Source organism: Hemitrygon akajei, chromosome 4 (genome assembly GCF_048418815.1).
Source record: "Hemitrygon akajei chromosome 4, sHemAka1.3, whole genome shotgun sequence".
NCBI lineage: Eukaryota > Metazoa > Chordata > Chondrichthyes > Myliobatiformes > Dasyatidae > Hemitrygon > Hemitrygon akajei.
In genome coordinates, this window is record NC_133127.1 from 47,236,905 (window position 1) to 47,256,492 (window position 19,588).

Genomic DNA, 19,588 nt, shown 5'->3' on the forward strand with positions numbered 1-19,588 from the left:
TAGAGGTTCCAAGAGCTTAAATATGCTTCAAGACATTGTGGTCACAATGGCCTGCTTGAACGATAAGTTCTGTCCATACAATTTTACTTCACCTGCATATGACATGTTTCTGGCTCCAGATTAAATACTGCCTTTTGAATTCTGAATATTTTACCCTCACGATTGTGCTGCCACACACAGCTCCAACCTGATCAAAATCGCAGATGACACGACACTGCCTTATTTCTAGCAGTGACAAGACAGGTTACAGAGGAGAGGTTGATACCCTCACACAGTGGTGCAATGATAACAATCTCAATGCCCAAAAAACACAAAAACTGATTGTGGATTACAGGAGGAATGGAGACAGGCTCACCCCAATCAATATCAATGGGTTTTGCAGTTGAGAGGGTGAGTACCGTAGATTCCGGACTACAGAGCGCACCTGATTAATAGCCGCTGGCTCTAATTTTAGAAATAAAATCATTTTTTTAATTATACAGGCCGCATCGGATTTTAGGCCGCACCGAATTTCCGGCGGAACGGATTTTCGGCGCACTGGATTTCCGGCGGACCGGATTTTCGGCGCACTGGATTTCCGGCGCACCGGATTTTCGGCCGCTTGTAATATGAGATATTTACACAGAAAGATATTACACGTGTTGGGCTTCAAATTCTGCCCTGTGTTCGTTTTGGAAGAGAGACAACCAACACCGGATTACAGTGCAGCGTGGCTTTATTGCAGAACGCGTTTTGCCTTCCCCTTACATTCTGCTCTTATTTATACTCCTTTTTCCCCCAAACCAAACCCTCGCTACACATATTTGGTAAGGCTAAACTTTGTTATACCTACCGGTATTTGGTAACATCGGACACTTGTGTCCTTATTGGCCCGATACCATTCACACACGAGTTTTACTGTTTTTTTGTTTACTGAATCGCTAGCAGTTTCGGTGCAGCGGAATCCTCAGTTTCGCTCCCTCCCTCCCTTGTACTGCTGTCTAATATCACGTGAGCCATTCCTGACCTGAAGCGGCAGTCCCAAATTAAATCTCCACCGTCTCACCATCGATTCATGTATGCCAAGATTACGCGCAGCAGCTCGATTTCCTTGTTCAACCGCCAGATTGATTGCCTTTAACTTAAAAGCTGCATCATACGCTTTTCTTCGAGTGTTTTCCATGTTGATGAGGGTGAGTACAAATGGCTGATTTACAATAATTTGTGAAGTGCGCTTGATTTATCGTACAATTTCATTGGACTGTGAACTACTCATCAATTTTATTGGTCTACTGTTACGAGGCAAAATGTTTTGGCGGCATGGGAAAAAACTTTCTATTAGCCGCACCTTATTATAAGCCGCTATGTTCAATGCTGTTCAAAGCATGGGAAAAAAGTAGCGGCTTATAATCCGACATCTACGGTAGTTTCAAGTTCCTTAGAATTGATCTCACCTGGACTGTACACACTGGCTTTGTGGCAAAAAAAAACACAACAGCGTCTCTTCCACCTCAGGCGACTGAAGAACTTTTGCGAGGGCCCCCAAATCCTCAAGATTTCTACAGGAGCATCATTGAGAGCATCCTGACTGGCTGTATCACCCCTTGGTATGGAACCGCACAAACCTCGACTGCTGGGCACTGCAGTGAGTGGTACAGACAGCCCAGCATTTCTGTGGATGTGAACTTCCCTTCATTGAGGACATATATAGCAGAAGGTGCAGAAAGGCGGCCTGGAAGATCATCAGGGACACCAGTCACCTCAACAATAAACTGTTCAGATGTTTCCATCTGGCAAATGGACCTGCAGCATTAACGCCAGGACCAACAGGTCAACTTCCTTCTACAAGTCATTAAACTTTTAAATTCATGTCTGTACATTGCGATGGAGACATAACACAGATTTTTACTCCCTCATGTTGTGGGACGGATGTAAGATTTAAATAAATTCAATAAACTTAATTCAATATTGTCCTTCAAAACTTATCAAATAAATTCTTCAGGGAGTTCCTGGTTTTAGGCAGTCCTTGGATTTTATTTCCAAGAAATTATCTTGCAACAACAATTAATACCCTTTTTTAAGTTAAAGTTGAAATTTTGCAATGACCACATTAGTGTAGCTATCAAGATGCCAGCATGGAAGTGGCAAAATCACAAAATTCTGTCTCTGGACTGTTCAATCTGTTACTTAGAGCACCAAGCCAAAAATATTACAATTTACATGGGGGGGGGGGGGGGAGGAAACTTCACTACATTAAAGTTGCTAAGGGAAACCAATGATAAAACAAGAGAACAATATGAGAGGGGAATAATCTCTAATTTATATTGATTCCCGCTGCAAAAGGATTAGCAAGTTCATGATGCAAATATGGTTTGATACATGACTCCCTGTTGTTCCTATCTATATTGAAAGACTACATGGATGATTATCACCCACTCAATAATACTGCAATATATGCTTAAGTTGCTGATGCAAGTTTGTGGGGTGGAGATGGAATAAAAGGTGGAAGTAATTCTGTATTCACTGAGAATAATCAAGATCTGTGGAACGTTGTCAATGCAACTGTGTAGCACAAGTTATACTGATGGAAGCACTGTGAATCAGTGGGAGGAAGAATTTGAAAAGAATGTGCATAGGTCCTCTGCAGTGAAGACTCAGGTCAAAGAAATGACTACAATACAAAACAAATCTGCATCTTCAGTTTTATAACTTCAGTAAACTAAGATTAAATTCACAAACTCTATTGAGATTCACATCGAAATAGTTCACCAAAGCATCACTCAGGTGAGATTTATTACGCTCTTAACTCTCAGCTGAATTTTGTAAATACCCAAGATGCTATTTTTAACATAGGAGTACCAAAAATCTGTGAATCCCTAGTGTCCTGTCCTGCTATTGTTGCTGTCAGCCCATTAATCATGTGCCAGGCACCTGCAGAAATGTGAACAAACAACTTTGTGCTTAATTCCATAATATTTGAAGCTTTGGTGGGATCGTAAAAGCCGGCTGGTGTCCATGGGTGGTTTAGGGTCTCAATATTGATCTTAGTGTTTACTTGCAACTAATTAGCTTGCAAACTTTTTGCTGAATTTGGGTACAGTCAGACACCTTCAGCAAGAGTGGTAAACTCATGGCAAACTAAAATTGACAAACATTCCTATTCCAATATGGCAAAAGAAACTTGCGTCAACACTGAACATTTCAGGTGGGTTGTAAATTGAAAATAAAACTGGAGAATTCATTTATACAATCCCAAAATTTTCTCCTCGATCCTTCCCATGTAATAAAATTACAAATCATTTTATAAATAACAAAATGGCTCTGGTGTAGCCAGATCCATCTTCAGCAAGCACTTACAGAATTTTTGAAAGCTCAGACTATAATACATTTCCATCCCCAAACAAAATGCATTGATCATCTTTTCCAGTAAAACTTCAGAAGAAAAAAAACCTTATTAATGCTCTTTTAGAATGCAAACTCAACTTGTTGCTTCACCCTATCCTCCCGAACAGGCATCTTTGCTGAGCTAATTGTTGGTTAAACATTATACTACAAGACAGTTCATGGTAGTCCCACAACAGCAAACAAGATGAAGATGCCACAAGCAAAACAGATGACTATATCAATTGTCACGTGATTTGTAGATTATATAAAAAGTTGAATCAGGGAAAACACTATCAACTAAAAGGAAGCTGAAGATACATGTGTAATTCAGTTCAAGTGCCTGATAATGTGTTCTGCCCAAATTCAACACAGTTAAAAATATTTTAAAGAATAGCTTGTGAAGAGACTGCAAAAAAAAGGAATTGCTCACCTATGCAGAGACAAGGATGTGTGAAACAAAGGCAAATATATATTAGTAAAGTGGCCAATAGTGATTAATTTTATACCATCTGTAATTTCTGTGACATTTCATGCCACATTACTTATAATACTTACATTTTTTATTATTTTTTATGGTATGCTTGCTTTAATACATTTTGAAAGAGTTCTGGGTTGTGCTGCTCTGTGAATCTTTACTGGTTTTCATTTCACATGGATAGCTTTAAGGACAGGTGCAAGAGAAAGCTATTTACAGGGCAATTTTCAAGCTGCAAAAGCTGTGGTTTCAGAGCCAAGGAAGTGTTCATTCTCTCCCTTTAATATTGCAACAGATTACAATAAAATAAATGGAAAAGTTTAAAAACTCAATAAGTTGAAAGTAAATTTATTGAAGTACATATGTCACCATATGCAACCCAAGAACCACAATAGAATCAATGATGGACTGTACCAAAAAGGACAAACAATGAATGTGCAAAAGACAACAAATTGTGCAGGCACAAAAGAAAAAAAATATATAATAATAAATAATCAATATAAAGAACACAAGATGATGAGTCCTTGAAAGTGAGAGTCCATAGGTTGTGGGAACAGATCAGAGATGGGGCGAATGAAGTTATCTCCACTGGAATATACAATTTCTAGAAGATGGAAATGTCTACAGTCATACAGCACAGAAACAGGCCCTTGGTCCCAAAGAGCCCTACTGACCAAGACACCCATTTAAGCTAGTCACATTTGTCTAATACATTACAATCAATCACAATCTAAAAACCTTTCCTACCCACTGTCCCAAGTGCTTTTTAAGTTAAACCCCATGTTTAAATAGAAATTGAAATTAATTAAAAAATTTAGATCCCACAAGTACAGTTGTTTTATTAAAATTCGTTAGAAATTCTTAAACTGAACTAATAAGCATGATTAATTTTCATACTAAAATGATTCCTGTCCAGTATTAGCAATAAAAATACCAATACTGAATGCAGGCTTGAGACAATGAAGAAATAACAAGGGTGTGCAGATCATATTCAAACCCTACTGAATATACATTATATTCTTATTCAGAATTGTATATTGCAAATTGTGTGTAAAATTGTTGTAGTAATTATACCTTCCTATTAATACTGGTTCTCCTGGCAACAAAGCAGATTAGAATTAAAACAAAACAAATTTACAAAGAATTTTCCATTTCATTCAAGGCATAAAAATAGCAAAGCAAAAAAAAAATGCAGTTGTCGAAAATCTGAACTGAAATCAGAAAATGTTGGTGATATTCTATTAGGTTATTTTGTGTATGTCAAAAATGCTTTGGTCTGATGCAAATCATCTACCTATAACACAAACTCATTTTATTTTCTCTCTCCATTGATACTATCTGATCAACTGAATATTTCTGTATCCATTATGATTTCCAATAATTCCTATGTTCTGTACCTCACACCTCTAGTGCATTTTCATTTGGCCTGGGCAGTTTAGTTTACCTCTTCAATGGCCCTAAAATACTTTCCTCTCCACTAAATAAATTGATTATGAACAATGGATAATTTGGTCCCACCCATCCTTGTTTCTTTGCTTTAAGCATTTGGTTTCTGAAGGGTTATTGATCTCAAAAGTTCCAACTCTTCCACAGACCCCACCTGCCTTACAAGTATCTCCAATCCATTCTAAATTAGAAATGGAGCAAATTACGAGCTTCCATATCATAGCAAATGTTTCTGAACTGCTCTGCATTCAATGTTGTCAGGCTCACTTCTACATCCATCTTAAAATACCAACTCTCATGGCTCTCATTTGCTCTATTTCTCTTATATTGTCTCTTTTGCCTAAATTCTTAGTTCTTTCCTACTCATTTCCATCTTCCTCTTCTTCTGTTATGATGTTATTCTTTCCCGTTTCTGAATCTCTGCAGCTTTCTCAGTGCTTTTACGCCCATCAGCATTTCATTCTTTTCTATTCTGCTTTGCCTTTGTTCTACCTCTCTGACCAAGATTTCACTTTCAGCGCCAATGAGTTAGATACAAGATAACTACTACTCCTTTTCCTATATCAAATACGCAGCTTTTCCTGTGTGTCAGGGCTATCCAGTTCTGAGGCAAGATCACTCACTTGCAATATTAAAGCATTCTCTTTGTCCTTGCCCATCTAATGTGTATTTTCAACACCTGCATATTTCTCAAGTTCTTCTATTGTTTCATCACTTGCTTTCTCCAGTTCCCATTTACCTTCTGCTGTGTGTACTCCCCTGTACTATACTCCACAGAATCATAGTTATAAAGCTTCAGCCCAACTGAAGAAAGCTGACCACAGCATCATCCCTGCTAGTCCCAGTTACCTCTGCTTGGATTATAACCCTCCAAGCCCGTCTCCTCCATGTACCTATCCAAATGCCTCTTAAATGTTGCAGTTGTACCCACAACGACTTCCTATAGCAACTGATTTCAGCTACTCAATACCCTCATTAAAGGTTTCTTTTAAATTGTTCCGCTGTAATATCTGCTTTGGACTCCCCTATGACTGCCCACTTTACCCACACCCCTCATGATCTCAAAAAATTCTCTAAGGTAGTGATTAGCAAAACACTTTACAGTATCAGTGATCCAGGTTCAATTCCCTCCACTGCCTATAAGCAGTTTGTACATTCTTCCCGTAATTGTGTGGGTTTCCACTGGGTTTTCCAGTTTCCTCCCACAGTCCAAAGATGTACCGGTTGGCAGGTTAATTGGTCATTGTAAATTATCCCATGATCAGACTAGGGTTAAATCTGGAGCTGCTGGGTGACATGGCACAAAGGGCCGTAAGTACCTACTTTGTGCTGTATCTCAATAAATAATGATCCAAGTAGCCAACCTCTCCCTATAGCTTAGGCTCTCTAGTCCAGGCAGCATCTGCACTCACTCCACAACAGTTGTCAGTGCCCTGCCATTCACTGTACAAGTCCTTCAGTAGGGTAATATCTAAAGTGCATGACCTGAAACTTATCCAAGTAGAAATCCATTTGCCATTCCTCAGCCTATCTCCCCAAATGATCAAGGTCTCTTTGCAATTCATTGAAACTTCCTTCACCAACAACAGGTCCCTCTCCCTAACTTAATTTCATCAACAAACTTGTTAACTTGTGCCATGATATTCACATCCAAATCATTTACATAATGAAACAAAGGCCCCAATTTCATCCCATGGAGAACTGCACTACTCACAGGCCTCCAGAAGGACAAATACCCTTCACCCTATGCTTCAGACCATCGAGTGAATTCAGAATCCACCTCTCTAGCTCCCCGGAATCCCATGCAACCTAACCTTACTGATCACTCTGCTACACAGGACCTTGTAAAAGGCCCCACTAAAGTCCATATAGATCCACTACCTTACCTTCATCCATCCTGTAGTTACTTCTTCAAAAAACTCTGAAAGACTTGACTGACATGACTTTCCACACACAAAACCATGATGACTACTCCTGATCAGGCTTTGACTATCCAAATTATGGTAGATTTTGTCCCTCTAAATTCCTTTCATCAGCTTCCCTACAAATGAATTCAGGCTCACTGGCCTGTCCTTGTTACCTTCTTGAGCAACAGAACAACATTAGCCACCCTCCAGTGTTCTGGAACTTCACCAGTGGTTGACAACAAAGTAAATATCTCTACAAGTGCTTCTATGATTTTTCCCTGGCCTCCCATAAGGTTCAGGCATACACATGGTCAGGCCCTGGGATATCTCCACCTTAATGCACTTCAAAGGTGCGGATACCTTCTCCCTTGCTCTGCTTTGCTCTCCTTGTAATTTGCATTGCTCTACTCTCTCTAGCCATGACTGTGTGGCTAGGCATAGCTCAAATGCCATCTATAAGTTTGTTGATGATTCATCCACGGTTGGCAGAATTTCAGATGGTGGTGAAAGGGTGTACAGGAGATATATCAGTTAGTCGACTGTTGTCACAGCAACAACCTTGCACTGAACGTCTGCAAGACCCAAGATCTGATTGTGAACTTCAAGAAGGGCAAGATAAGGGAACACAAAGCAATCCTTGTAGAGGGATCAGAAGAGGAAAGAGTAAACAATTTTGAGTTCCCGAGTGTCAATATCTCTGAGGACCTAACCCGGACACAACATATTGAGGTGACTATAAAGCAGGCAAGACTGTGGCTACATTTTATTAGGTGTTTGAAGAGATTTGGTTTGTCAACTAAAACACTCAAAAGCTTCCACAAATGTACTGTGAAGAGCATTCTGACTAGCTAAATCAGGTATGGGGGGTGGGGGGGGTGGAGGTGACTGCACAAGATTGAACTAAGTTGCTGAAACTTGCAAGATTAGTCTGCTCCATCATGGATAACAGCCTCCATTTTATCCAAGACATCTTCAAGGAAAGGTGGCGTCAATTATTAAGGAACCCCACCACCCAGGACATGCCCTCTTCTCATTGTTACCGGTGGGAAGGAGGTACAGAAGCCTAAAGGCACACACACAAGTAATTCAGGAACAGCTTCATCCACCCTGCCATCCAATTCCTAAAAGGACATTGAACCCATGAACACTACCTCACTACTTTTATTTTGCACTACATATTTTAACTTCACTATTTCATTGACATATATACTTACTATAATTCAATTTTTCCCTCCATATTTATAATGTATTCATTGCACTGCTGCCATAACGTTAATAAATTTTACAACATATGCTGGTGATATTAAGCCTGATTCTGATTTGGAAACTTACTTATTACCCCCAGCCCTTTGGTATCCATGATATTCTCCTTAGTAAACAACAGGGAGAAATGTACATTAAAAATATCAGGCATCTCCTGGAGCTCCATACATAGGAAGCCCTAATGGTCTTAAAGAGGACTTATGCTCTCCTTAGTCACCCTTTTACCGTTAAAATAACTGAAAAACCGCTTCAGGTTTATTTATCACATACGTACATGGAAGCATTCAGTAAACTGTTGTTTGCATTAATGATCAACACAAATAAAACTGTGCTGGGGATAGCCTGCAAAGGTCACCACACCTTCGGGCTCCAACACAGCCAGGATGAGTTTTAACCTGATTGCCAAATCCATCACATACTTTCTTTTTACCCATCCGATTTCCTTCTTAAACCTGTTTTGAAGGTAACGAAAAGATTCTATACTGAGACAACCCTGGTCTTCACACAAACCACCTCCCCAACCCCCCCCCCCCCCCCATCCCTTTCTGTACTTGTTCTCTCAAGCTTTTCAAATCTGAAGATCCTTAATTGACTAGATTGTTAATTAAACTCCCTCCTTCAGCAGATGATGCATTATTTCTGAGTATTTGTATTTAAGATTGCCAACAACTGCTGCCTTCAGCATTTCACAGTACAAACATGTTTAGTTTGGGTGTCATAATTTTCCTGCTATTAATTCATATTTTACGATTTCTGACTGTCTCCCTTCCCCCTTCTTTCTCTCCCTCTATACCCTTCTCCCTTCTTTCTCTCCCTCTACCCTTCGCTTCCTCACTTCCATTCCTTCCTCCCCTACCCTCACCCGGCCAATCTCCCCTCTTCCCCCACCCACTCCCTCCCTCCTCTCCTCCTCCACTCCCCCGCCGCCCAACCTTACTAACAGCACCATCCGACTCGCATCCGCGCCCCGCGCCGCTTTCCAGTCTGCCCGGTCTCTCACCCAGTTCGGATCGTTGTTAAGCTTCGCTTTCTTCACTTGCTTCTCCTCCATGGCGAGAACCCGAATTAGGAGACCGAGAGGCAGAGCAACAGAACGGATCTGCGGGTTTCGCCGGCCGCTCTGCTCTGCTGGACGCGACACGACACGCGTCAGGGGCGGAGCTCGGCCGAGATCTCGCGAGAGTAGAGCCGGCATCGCCGAGCGCCGGGGGTTCGGAGCCGGGCTCAGTCAGAGCGGTCCGCATCAGTCGTCCTGTCCCGTTGTATGAGTAGAATATGGAGAGTGTGGAGAAAATAAAACCATGGAATTAATATGTAATTAGTACAGATGGGTAGTTTGTTGGCTGACACGGACTCAATGAACTGATACATCTATTCAATAATTTCTCTCTGTGCTGTTGATCCTCTCAGCTTTGTTCTGAAATCTGCATCAATCGGAGAGGCCAGACTTCATTCAGCTCACTAGTTCATTTGATAATGAGAAAAGGCTGTGTGATACACTTCCTCATTACTGCAGTGGAATAGCGGCCTCGGCGTTTGTAAATAATGAATATAAAATCTGATTCCTGAGCAAAACTTGCCAGCTGAACCAGAGTTGATATCACAGTTTCCTGCAAATGTTTGTGATTTTTTCATTTTGATCCGTGTAATAGTTTGCTTAAATTAAATAGCTTATTTTGTCCGTTCAGGATCTATCACGTTGTTACGGACATAAGTCAAAGCCATTAAAACTGGACAGTCAGCTTCCTTTTTATAAGACAACACAAGTCATTTTTATAGTAGGTAGACACCAAGAGCAAAATAAAATTGCTTGAAATACCCAGCAAATTTGGCAATAGCTGCGGAGAGAAAACAGATTTAACGTTATAGATTGATGGCCATTTATCTAGAAGACAAGCTATTGAAACTGTTGAATTTAGTGTTGTACAGCACAGTACAGGCCCTTCTTTTAACCTAATCAAAAATCTAGTACTTCCCTACCTAAAGCATCCACCAATTTGGGCATGCCCTCTTCTCATTGCTACCATCAACCAGGTGCAAGAGCCTGAAGACACACTCAATGTTTCAGGAACAGCTTCTACCCCTCAGCCATCACATTTCTGATTGGGCAATGAACCCATGTGTGCTACCTCACTATTTTTGTTCACTTTATGCACTAATTTATACAGTGCCTATACAAAGTGTTTCATGTTTTGGAAGTTTTAATTTTGTTGTTTTACAATATTGAATTACAGTGGATTTAATTTGACACTTTGACACTGATCAACAAAAAAAAGACCCTTCTGAGTCAAAATAAAAACAGATCTCTACAAAGTGATCGAACATAATTACAAATATAGAACACAAGATGACTGATTGTGTAAGTATTCACCCCCTAGTAGATGCACCTTTGGCAGCCTTGAGTCTGTGTAGGTCCCTATCTGCTTTGCACATCTGGACACTGCAATTTTTCCCCATTTTTCTTTACAACACTTCTCAAGCTCTGTCAGATTGCATGGGGATCATGAGTGAACAGCCCTTTTCAAGCACAACTGCAAATCTCATTTGGATTGAGATCTGGACTCTGATTTGGCCACATCAGGATATTATCTTTGTTGTTTTGAAACTACTCCTGTGTAGCTGTCACTTTACATTTCTGATCATTGTCTTGCTGGAAAACAAATCTTCTCCCAAGTCACAGTTCTCTTGCAGACTGCATCAGGTTTTCCTCCAAGTGTCCCTGTATTTTACTACATTCATTTAACCATCTACCATCACAAGCCTTCCAGGGCCTGCTGCAGTGAAGCATATCCACACCATGATGCAGCCACCACCATGCTTCACAGTAGGGATGGTGCATTTTTGATGATGTGCCATGTTTGGCTTACACCAAACGTAGCATTTATTTTGATAGGCTGAAAGATCTATTTTGGTTTAATCAGACCATAGAACTTTCTTTCAGCTGACTTCAGAGTCTCCCATATGTCTTCTGGCAAACTCTGGCTGGGATTTCATGTGAGTTTTTTACAACAGTGGCTTCCTCTTTACTATTCCCCCATAAAGCTGCAACTGGTGAAACACCCGGGCAACAGTTGTTGTATGCCCAGTCTCTCCCATCTCAGCCATATATAACTCCTCCAGAATTGTCATGGATCTCTTGGTGGCTTCCTTCACTAGTTCCCTTCTTGAACAGTCACTCAGTTTTTGAGAATGGCCTGCTCTAAGTAGATTTACTGTTGTGGCATAGTCTTTCCATTTCTTGATGATTGACTTAATTATACTCCAAGGGATAGTCAATGGCTTGCAAATTTTCTTGTTTCCATCTCCTGACTTGTGCTTTTCAATAACATTTTCACAGAGTTGCTTGGAGTGTTCTTTTGTCTTCGTGTTGTAGTTTTTGCCAGGATATTAACTCACCAGCAGTTGGACCCTCTCTCTCTCTCTCTCTCTCTCTCTCTCTCTCCATCTTGTTTTATGGCAGTTGGCACCCAGCTTAATGGTGCATTACCGCAACCTTCTCCTCTGGAGTGTGCGATAGACTCACATTCTAAATCCCTTCACCCAATCACACACACACACACACACATACCCTAACCTACTCTTTATCCTCCCATCTTTGGCCATCCTAGTACCCTATTCCTGTTTATCCATCATATCCTATAAAAAACCCCTGTACCCCTTAAGAAAGCTAAAAATACCCTAACCTGTGTTCTCTTACCCATGCCCAGCAACCCTTTTAATGTGGATTCCTGCACCCCCAATTCCCTTAGATTAATTCTCATCATCTCTTTCTGTATCCCATACTTCCTGCAACTCAGAACTACATGTTCTACTGACTCCTCTTCCTGACATTCCTCACACAGTCCTGCCTGGTGTTTCCCTATCAATTTCAGTGTTTGGTTTAGTGCACAGTGCCCCAGCCTTAACCTAGTCCACACAATTTCCTCTCTTCTGTATCTACTACCTACCCTAGTACCTGCAACACTTTTTTGTATTTGATATAAATGCCTCCCTTTCCCCTCCCTGTCCCATCTTTCTTGCTACATTTGGTTGATTTTTTCCCAGATTACACACTTAACCTCTGCTTTACTGATACTAATATGCATTTCTATATTTTCTTTCTTTAATGCCCTCTTTGCCAACTCATCCACCCTTTCATTCCCCTTCACCCCTACATGAGCTGGAACCCATAGAAATTTAACCTGACCTCCCTGATTTGCAACTCTTGTGACTGACTGAAGGACTTCATGAAGTATATCTTGCCGGCTGTTTGAGTGAGAAGACCTTAAACTTGCTAGAACTGAGGATGAATCTGAGCATATCAACGCTTTGACTAGTCTAGCTTTCTCCACCCAACGCAACGCAACCAACACTGCCATCATCTCCACTGTATACACCGCTAACTTATCAGATGTTCTTCTGCTGATTACAATTGCTTTTGCTGGTATAGCCACCCCAAACCCTGTCACTCCTGTTTCAGGTTCCTTAGCACAATCTGTATAGACCTGAGTATAAGCACTATACTTTTCCATCACGTGACAGTTAAATGCACTTATCAAAACAGTTTTATATTTTCCTTTCCCTTTTACCTCTAACAAATGCCAGTCTACATTAGGCCATACCAGCTTCCATGGAGCTACAACCGGATAAACTACTGAAGGACTTATCCTTAGATCAAACACTCCACATGATCTAGCAATATCATTCCCTACCCGACTAAAGTTTTCCCTCTGAAACCTCCCATTTTCCCAGGACTCCTGCAACACTCCTTTAGCAGGGTGAAAATCATTGTGTCCCTGCAAATTAGCCCAGTAGTTTGCCATCAATTGCATCCTTCTTAATTCCAAAGGCATTGCTCCCATTTCTACCTGCAGGGCTGATACTGGTGATGTTTTAAAAGCCCTACTGCACACTCTCAAAGCCTGAGCCTGAATCACATCCAGTTTCCTTATAAGAGACCTAGCTGCTGATCCATATGCTACACTTCCATAATCCAACACAGATCTTACTAAAGCCACATACATTCTCTTCAATGTTGAACAACTTGCTCCCCATTCCCTACTAGTCAAACATCTCATCACGTTTATTACATTTTTCCACTTCTCCTCAACTTTCCTGATACGGTTTGCCCATGTTAATCGTGAATCAAATATAACTCCCAGAAATTTAAATGATCCAACCCTTTCTAATTCAATCCCATACATCCTTAACTTCTTCCCTACCTCAATTCTTTTCCTAGTGAAAAATACAGTTTGAGTTTTTTCTACTGAAAATCTACATCCCTAATCATAACCCCACTCTACCACTTCATCAATTGCTCCTTGTAGTTTCCTGATTATATGCTCTGTGTTCCTGCCTCTTTTCCACAAGGTCCCATCATCTGCAAACAGTGACCTACCTATATCCACTGGTACCTTTGTGAAGACATCATTGATCATAATGATGAAAAGTAACAGGCTAATCACACTATCCTGAGGTGTGCCATTTCCCACTATGTACTGTTTTGATAATTCTGATCCAATCCGAACTTGAATTTTTCTACCAAACAAAAAATCTTTAATCCAATTAAAAACTCTCCCCCCAAACCGCATCTTGTGCAGTTTAATTAATAATCCTTCCTTCCACATCATATCATAGGCTTTTTCAATCTCAAAAAACACTGCAACTACTGATTCTTCATTTGCCTGGGTCTCTAACCTTATCGCTGAGTCCATGGAATTCCTTCCCTTCCTAAAACCACTCTGATAACTTGCCAGCATTCCTCTCTTCTCAAGATCATATGATAACCTTTCTGTTATCATCCTTTCCATTACCTTACATATATTTGATGTTAGTGCTATTGGCCTGTATCTAGTGGGTTTTGACGGATCCTTGCCAGGTTTCCTTATTGGAATTACTACTGCTTCTTTTCATGCACTTGGTAATCTTTCCTCCTCCCACACTCTGTTATAAAAATGCAGTAACTTCAAGAGCGCTTCTTCTCCTAGAGTTTTTAGCATATCATAGCATATTAGATCCTTCCCTGGGGAGGTTGGTCTCGATCTCTTTATTACTCTCACCATTTCTGCCAAAGTAAATGGATCATCAATTATATCATCTGTTTCTTCCCTCCTGTTTAACACACCTGGGTATTGACTGATTGTTCTTTCCCTTCTCCTTCTCCCTTCTTCAGACAAATTTTCTGAACTGTGTATCTGTACAAACAACTTGGCCATGATCTCAGCTTTATCCCTGCTGGAGACTGCTGTTTCCTCCTCAGATATCATTACTGGATATTCCCAATCCCTTCTATCTCCTCCCATCCTCTTAATCATTCCCCATACCTCTCCCACAGGTGTTGTTCTTCCTATTTTGTTGCAAAAACTCCTCCAACTTGCTCTTTTAGCTTGACGTATAGTTCTTCTCACCACTGCCTGTGCCTTCTTATATTGAATCAAATGTTGCATATTATGGGTTCTTTTAACTAGCCTGAATGCTCTATTCCTGTTTTTTACAGCCTGACAACATTCCTCTGTCCACCATGGCACTAGTTTTCTATTCATCCTATTTTTACTCCTGGGTATAGATCCTTCTGCTGCCATAATAATTGCTGAAGTCACCTGACTGTTTAATTCATCAATATCTCCAGAAATGTCAATCTTTGTCAATGCTTCTTCACTTAACTTCTGGAACTTACCCCAATCTGCTTTTCCAAACACCCACTTTGGGATTCCACCACCTGGTCTTACTTCAACTCTTTCACCCACTGAACATAAAACTGGGTAATGATCACTGCCTACTGTTGAAGCAGTCCAAACTCCCCAGTTACTAATGCCAGCCAAGACATTAGACACTAACGTAATATCTAATACCGACTCAGTTCCTGTTGTTATGTTTATCCTTGTTCCTCTACCATCATTCATACATACCAAATCCCTTTCTTCCATCAAATCTTCAATTACATTTCCATTTGAATCTGTAATCGGATCCCCCCATATTGTGCTGTGAGCATTGAAATCTGCACACCACACTACTTTATGTCTGTTTTGTCCTTGTATCCTTAGTAGGCTGTCCAAATCCAACCTTTTACATGGATTGTAGTAGTTACCGGTAATTATAACCACTCCCTCCCCTCTCTCCCACATTTCCACCACTATGTATTCTTGATTGTCTCCTTTTTCCAGTACCCTATATGGTATACCTTACTTGATTAACATAGCACAAACCCCTCCCCCCCTAGATTTCTATCTTTCCTTATCATTATATACCCATATACCACAAAGTCTAAAGCTGGTTTCAACCAAGTTTCCTGAATACACACTACATCCGGTTTTACAACCATTTCCTTAATAAATTCCTTGAATTCCCGGCCATTGACCAGTAAACTCATTGCATTCCATTGCAAAAGAATTGCCATAATGAGTATTAACCAACCTATAACACTTGCTGATTTGATTGATTAGTGAGGTTCTCCCTCACTTCTTCCCATGTCAGTCCTACTAACCCTAAATGGTTTACTGCTGCTTTGACCACCAGCTGAATTTTGTCACTTTTTGACTTTACCTCAGCCGTACTATTAATCACTCCTGCAATGAATGTTACTAGAGCTTTTTTCTACATAAATCCTGTCATTTATTCTTTGCTGCATCTCTCGCATCCCTATCGCTCCCTGTTCATTAAGAGCATTATTCTGTTCTCTTGACATTCTTACAGCTTCTGCATAAGTGATCCTTCTTTTCACTCTTATTTCTTGAATTTTATTCTCCCGTCTCATAACCTCACACCCACTATATGCTACATTATGAGCTCCTCCACAATTACAGGATTTTGGTTGCATTCCTGTTCCGCACTTTCCATATTCAAGATCACCCCCACATCTAGCACATCTCCTCTGTCTTTTACATACACTCTTACTGGGCAACTCCTGAAACCCAGGAACACCTTCCCTGGCACTCTTTCTTCTTCAAATTCAATCAATACTGTTTCACTTTCCTTTTTCACTCCCTCCTTTGTTGTTTTCAGTCTTAGAACATTAATTACTTTTCCCCCTTTGATATTCCTCTTTAACTCCTCCATGTTTATACTCATTGGTACACCCGTGATCACTCCTTTACAACCACCATTTCGTGCTCCCACCCTCCCTGTATACTCCACCTTGCATTTGCCTAACTCTTTTAGCTTGAGTGCTTTCTCAAGTTGTTCCTCATTCGCACATCTTACCAATAGATTGCCATCATTAAGGACTTTTGCAAATACTATTTCCCCTATCTTATTTGCCAGAGTTATTGTTAGCACAAAGGGGTTAATTTTCTTCATGTGTCCTTGCGCCTTCTCGTTAAACCTAATTATGACAACACTTCCTCTCTGAACTTGTTCATCTTCCTCACTTTCAGAACTCTCTCCACTGTCATTTCTTATTCTTTTATTCCCTTTGTTTTGGTTTTCATTCATCCATCCCCTCATTATCTCCTCATTCCCTTTATTTCTCCCTTCACAATAATCCATTTCTCCCCAGCTGCCTACCTCTGATCCCAAATCCCTATCCCGCTCCTTCTCCACTCTCTTACCCTCAGCCCCTCCTCTCGCCTTGTCTGCCATTACCAGACCCAGGCAACCCCCTCCCAGCAATTCCCACTCCTTCCCCACTCTCTTTCCCTCAACAAGTTCCAAACCAGATTCACGCATGCACCAACTCCCCAGTTGGACCCTCCAGGTACAGGTGTATTTTAAATACAATCAATTGAAACACCTTGTCTGCACATTTAACTAATAATGTGACTTCCAAAACCAATTTGTGCACCAGTGATGATTTGGTGTGTATTATTAAAGGGGGAGAGGGAGAGTGAATATTTATGCAATCAATTATTTTGTATTTTATATTTGTAATTAATTTAGATCATTTTGTGGAGATCTGATTTCACTTTGACACTGAATCTTTTTCTGTTACTCAGTGTAAAAAAAGCCAAAGTAAATCCACTGTGATTCACTGTTGTAAAACAATAAAACATGAAAACTTCTGGGGGGGGGTGAATCCTTTTTATAGACACTGTATATATTTCTTATAGTAATTTATAGATATTTTATTATTATGTATTGCATTATAATGCTGCCACAAAACAAATTTCATGACATATACCAGTGATATTAAACCTAATTCTGATTCTGATTCCTTCCCACATTGTCTTCCAGTTTTCTTCTTCTTATGTGCTTACCTAAGAGTCTCTTCAATGTCCCTAATGTATCTGCCTCTACCAGCAAACCTGGCAGAGTGTTCCACACACCTACCACTCTGTCTAAAAATGCCGGTCTCTGACATCCTCCCTATACTGTACTCCAAACATCTTAAATTATGTCCTCTTGTATTAGCCGTTTTTACCCTGGGAGAAAGGAGCTGGCGATCGACACCATCAATGCCTCTTGTCATTTTATACTCCTTACAACTCTGTTAAGTCGCCTCTCATCCTCTGCTACAAAGAGTACTAGCTTTCTCAGCCTATCCTCATAAAATGAGCTCTTTAATCCAGGCAGCCTCCAAATAAACCTCTTCTGCACCCTCTCAGATGCTTGCACACCCTTCCTATAAGGAAGTGACCAGAAGTGAACACAATATTACTTTAACCAGAGTTTTATAGAGCTGCAACATTAACTTGGAGCTCTTGAACTTGATCCCTGACTAATGAAAGGCAACACACCATACACCTTCTTAACCAAAATTGAGCTGCAACTTTGAGGGGTCTGTGGCCGTGGACCCCAAGAACCCTCTGTAAATCCACACTGCTAAGAATCCTGCTATTAAACCAGTACTCTGCCTTACAGTTTGACCTTTCAATGTATATTCCAAAGTGAGTTGAGTAAGATGTAAAAAGTGCATCAGCAGGCCTAGCAACATCTATGGAAAAGAGGAAAGAGTTGATGTTTTGGGCCAAGATCCTGCATAAGACCCAGTCCTGATGAAGGGTCTCAGCCCGAAACATCAACCGTTTTACTATTTCCCACAGATGCTGCCTGGCCTGTGGAGTTCCTCCAGCATGTTGTGTGTGGGTGGCTTAGATCTATGGCATCTGCAGATTTTCTCTTGTTTGTAAAAAGTACATGTTGTGCCTAATGCTCATGTTAAGTTTTATTGAAATAGTATAAGAGTCTATAGGTAGTCAAAATGGAATGGAGAATTAAAGTGACAGGCAACTGAGAAGCACAGTGGTTGTCACTGGCGGAACGCAGCAGGCCAGGCAGCATCTATGGAGAGTAGCATAGTCTACGTTTCGGAGTCAGAGTTAGAAGGTGGAGGGAGAGGAGGAAGAAACACAAGGTGATAGGTGAAACTGGGAGGAGTGAAGTAAAGAGCTGGGAAGTTGATTGGTGAAAGAGATACAGGACTGGAGAAGGAAGAATCTGATAAGAGAGGACAGAAACCATGGAAGAATGAAAAGTGGGAGAAGCACCAGAGGCTTATTATGTGCTGGACACAGAGGCTGGTGGAGTGGAGGAACCCTATCCTTGCTGAGGTGGTGGAAGGATAGGGTGAGGGCAGAGGTATGTGAAATGGAAGAGATGTAGTTGAGGGCAGCATTGATGGTGGAGGAAGGGAAGCCCCTTTCTTTTAAGAAGAAGGACATCTCCTTGGTTTTGGAATGAAAAGCCTCATCCTAAGAGCAGATGTGGCTGAGATGGAGAAATTGAGAGAAGGGGTTGGCATTTTACAAATAGCAGGCTGGGTAGAGGTATAGTCCAGGTAGCTGTGAGAGTCCATGGGTTCATAATAGACATCAGTAGATAAGCTGCAGTTCAAAAGTTGTTAGCACTCCTACTTAGCCTTTTTTAATCATTCCCACTCTCTTCGCTTTCGTCCTGTAACAGAGATTCCTTGTTCTCAGCAAATCTTCTCTGTAACATAAAACATGCTTGATTTCTAACCTTTGACAGTTCCATTGAAGATTGCTGCCTGATTTGCAAGTATTTCCAACATTTTCTGCTTTTGTTCACTAACACCAATTTACAAGATATTAAAAACTGAATTCAAATTGCTTCAGCATAGATTAAATCTACATTCACTGATTTGTGAGTACAGTAAAACAAACAACTACATCAATATACTCGATGGCAGAAGTGAAGCTTCATCCTATTACTTTCCAAAATCATTGTGTGATACGATTGGAATACCCAACCACCAGAGGGC

At 40.6% G+C, this 19,588-nt stretch overlaps 1 protein-coding gene across 1 annotated transcript in view; it reads right to left on the bottom strand.

Annotated features, from left to right (window-relative positions):
* papss1 (3'-phosphoadenosine 5'-phosphosulfate synthase 1) overlaps positions 1–9,607 on the bottom strand; it is a 95,727-nt gene extending 86,120 nt beyond the window's left edge. The window contains exon 1 of the mRNA XM_073042500.1: positions 9,455–9,607. Within this exon, the coding sequence (XP_072898601.1) occupies positions 9,455–9,505 (51 nt within the window). The 5' untranslated portion in view covers positions 9,506–9,607. The remainder of the gene's footprint in view (positions 1–9,454) is intronic.
* Between the last annotated feature and the right edge of the window lie 9,981 nt (positions 9,608–19,588).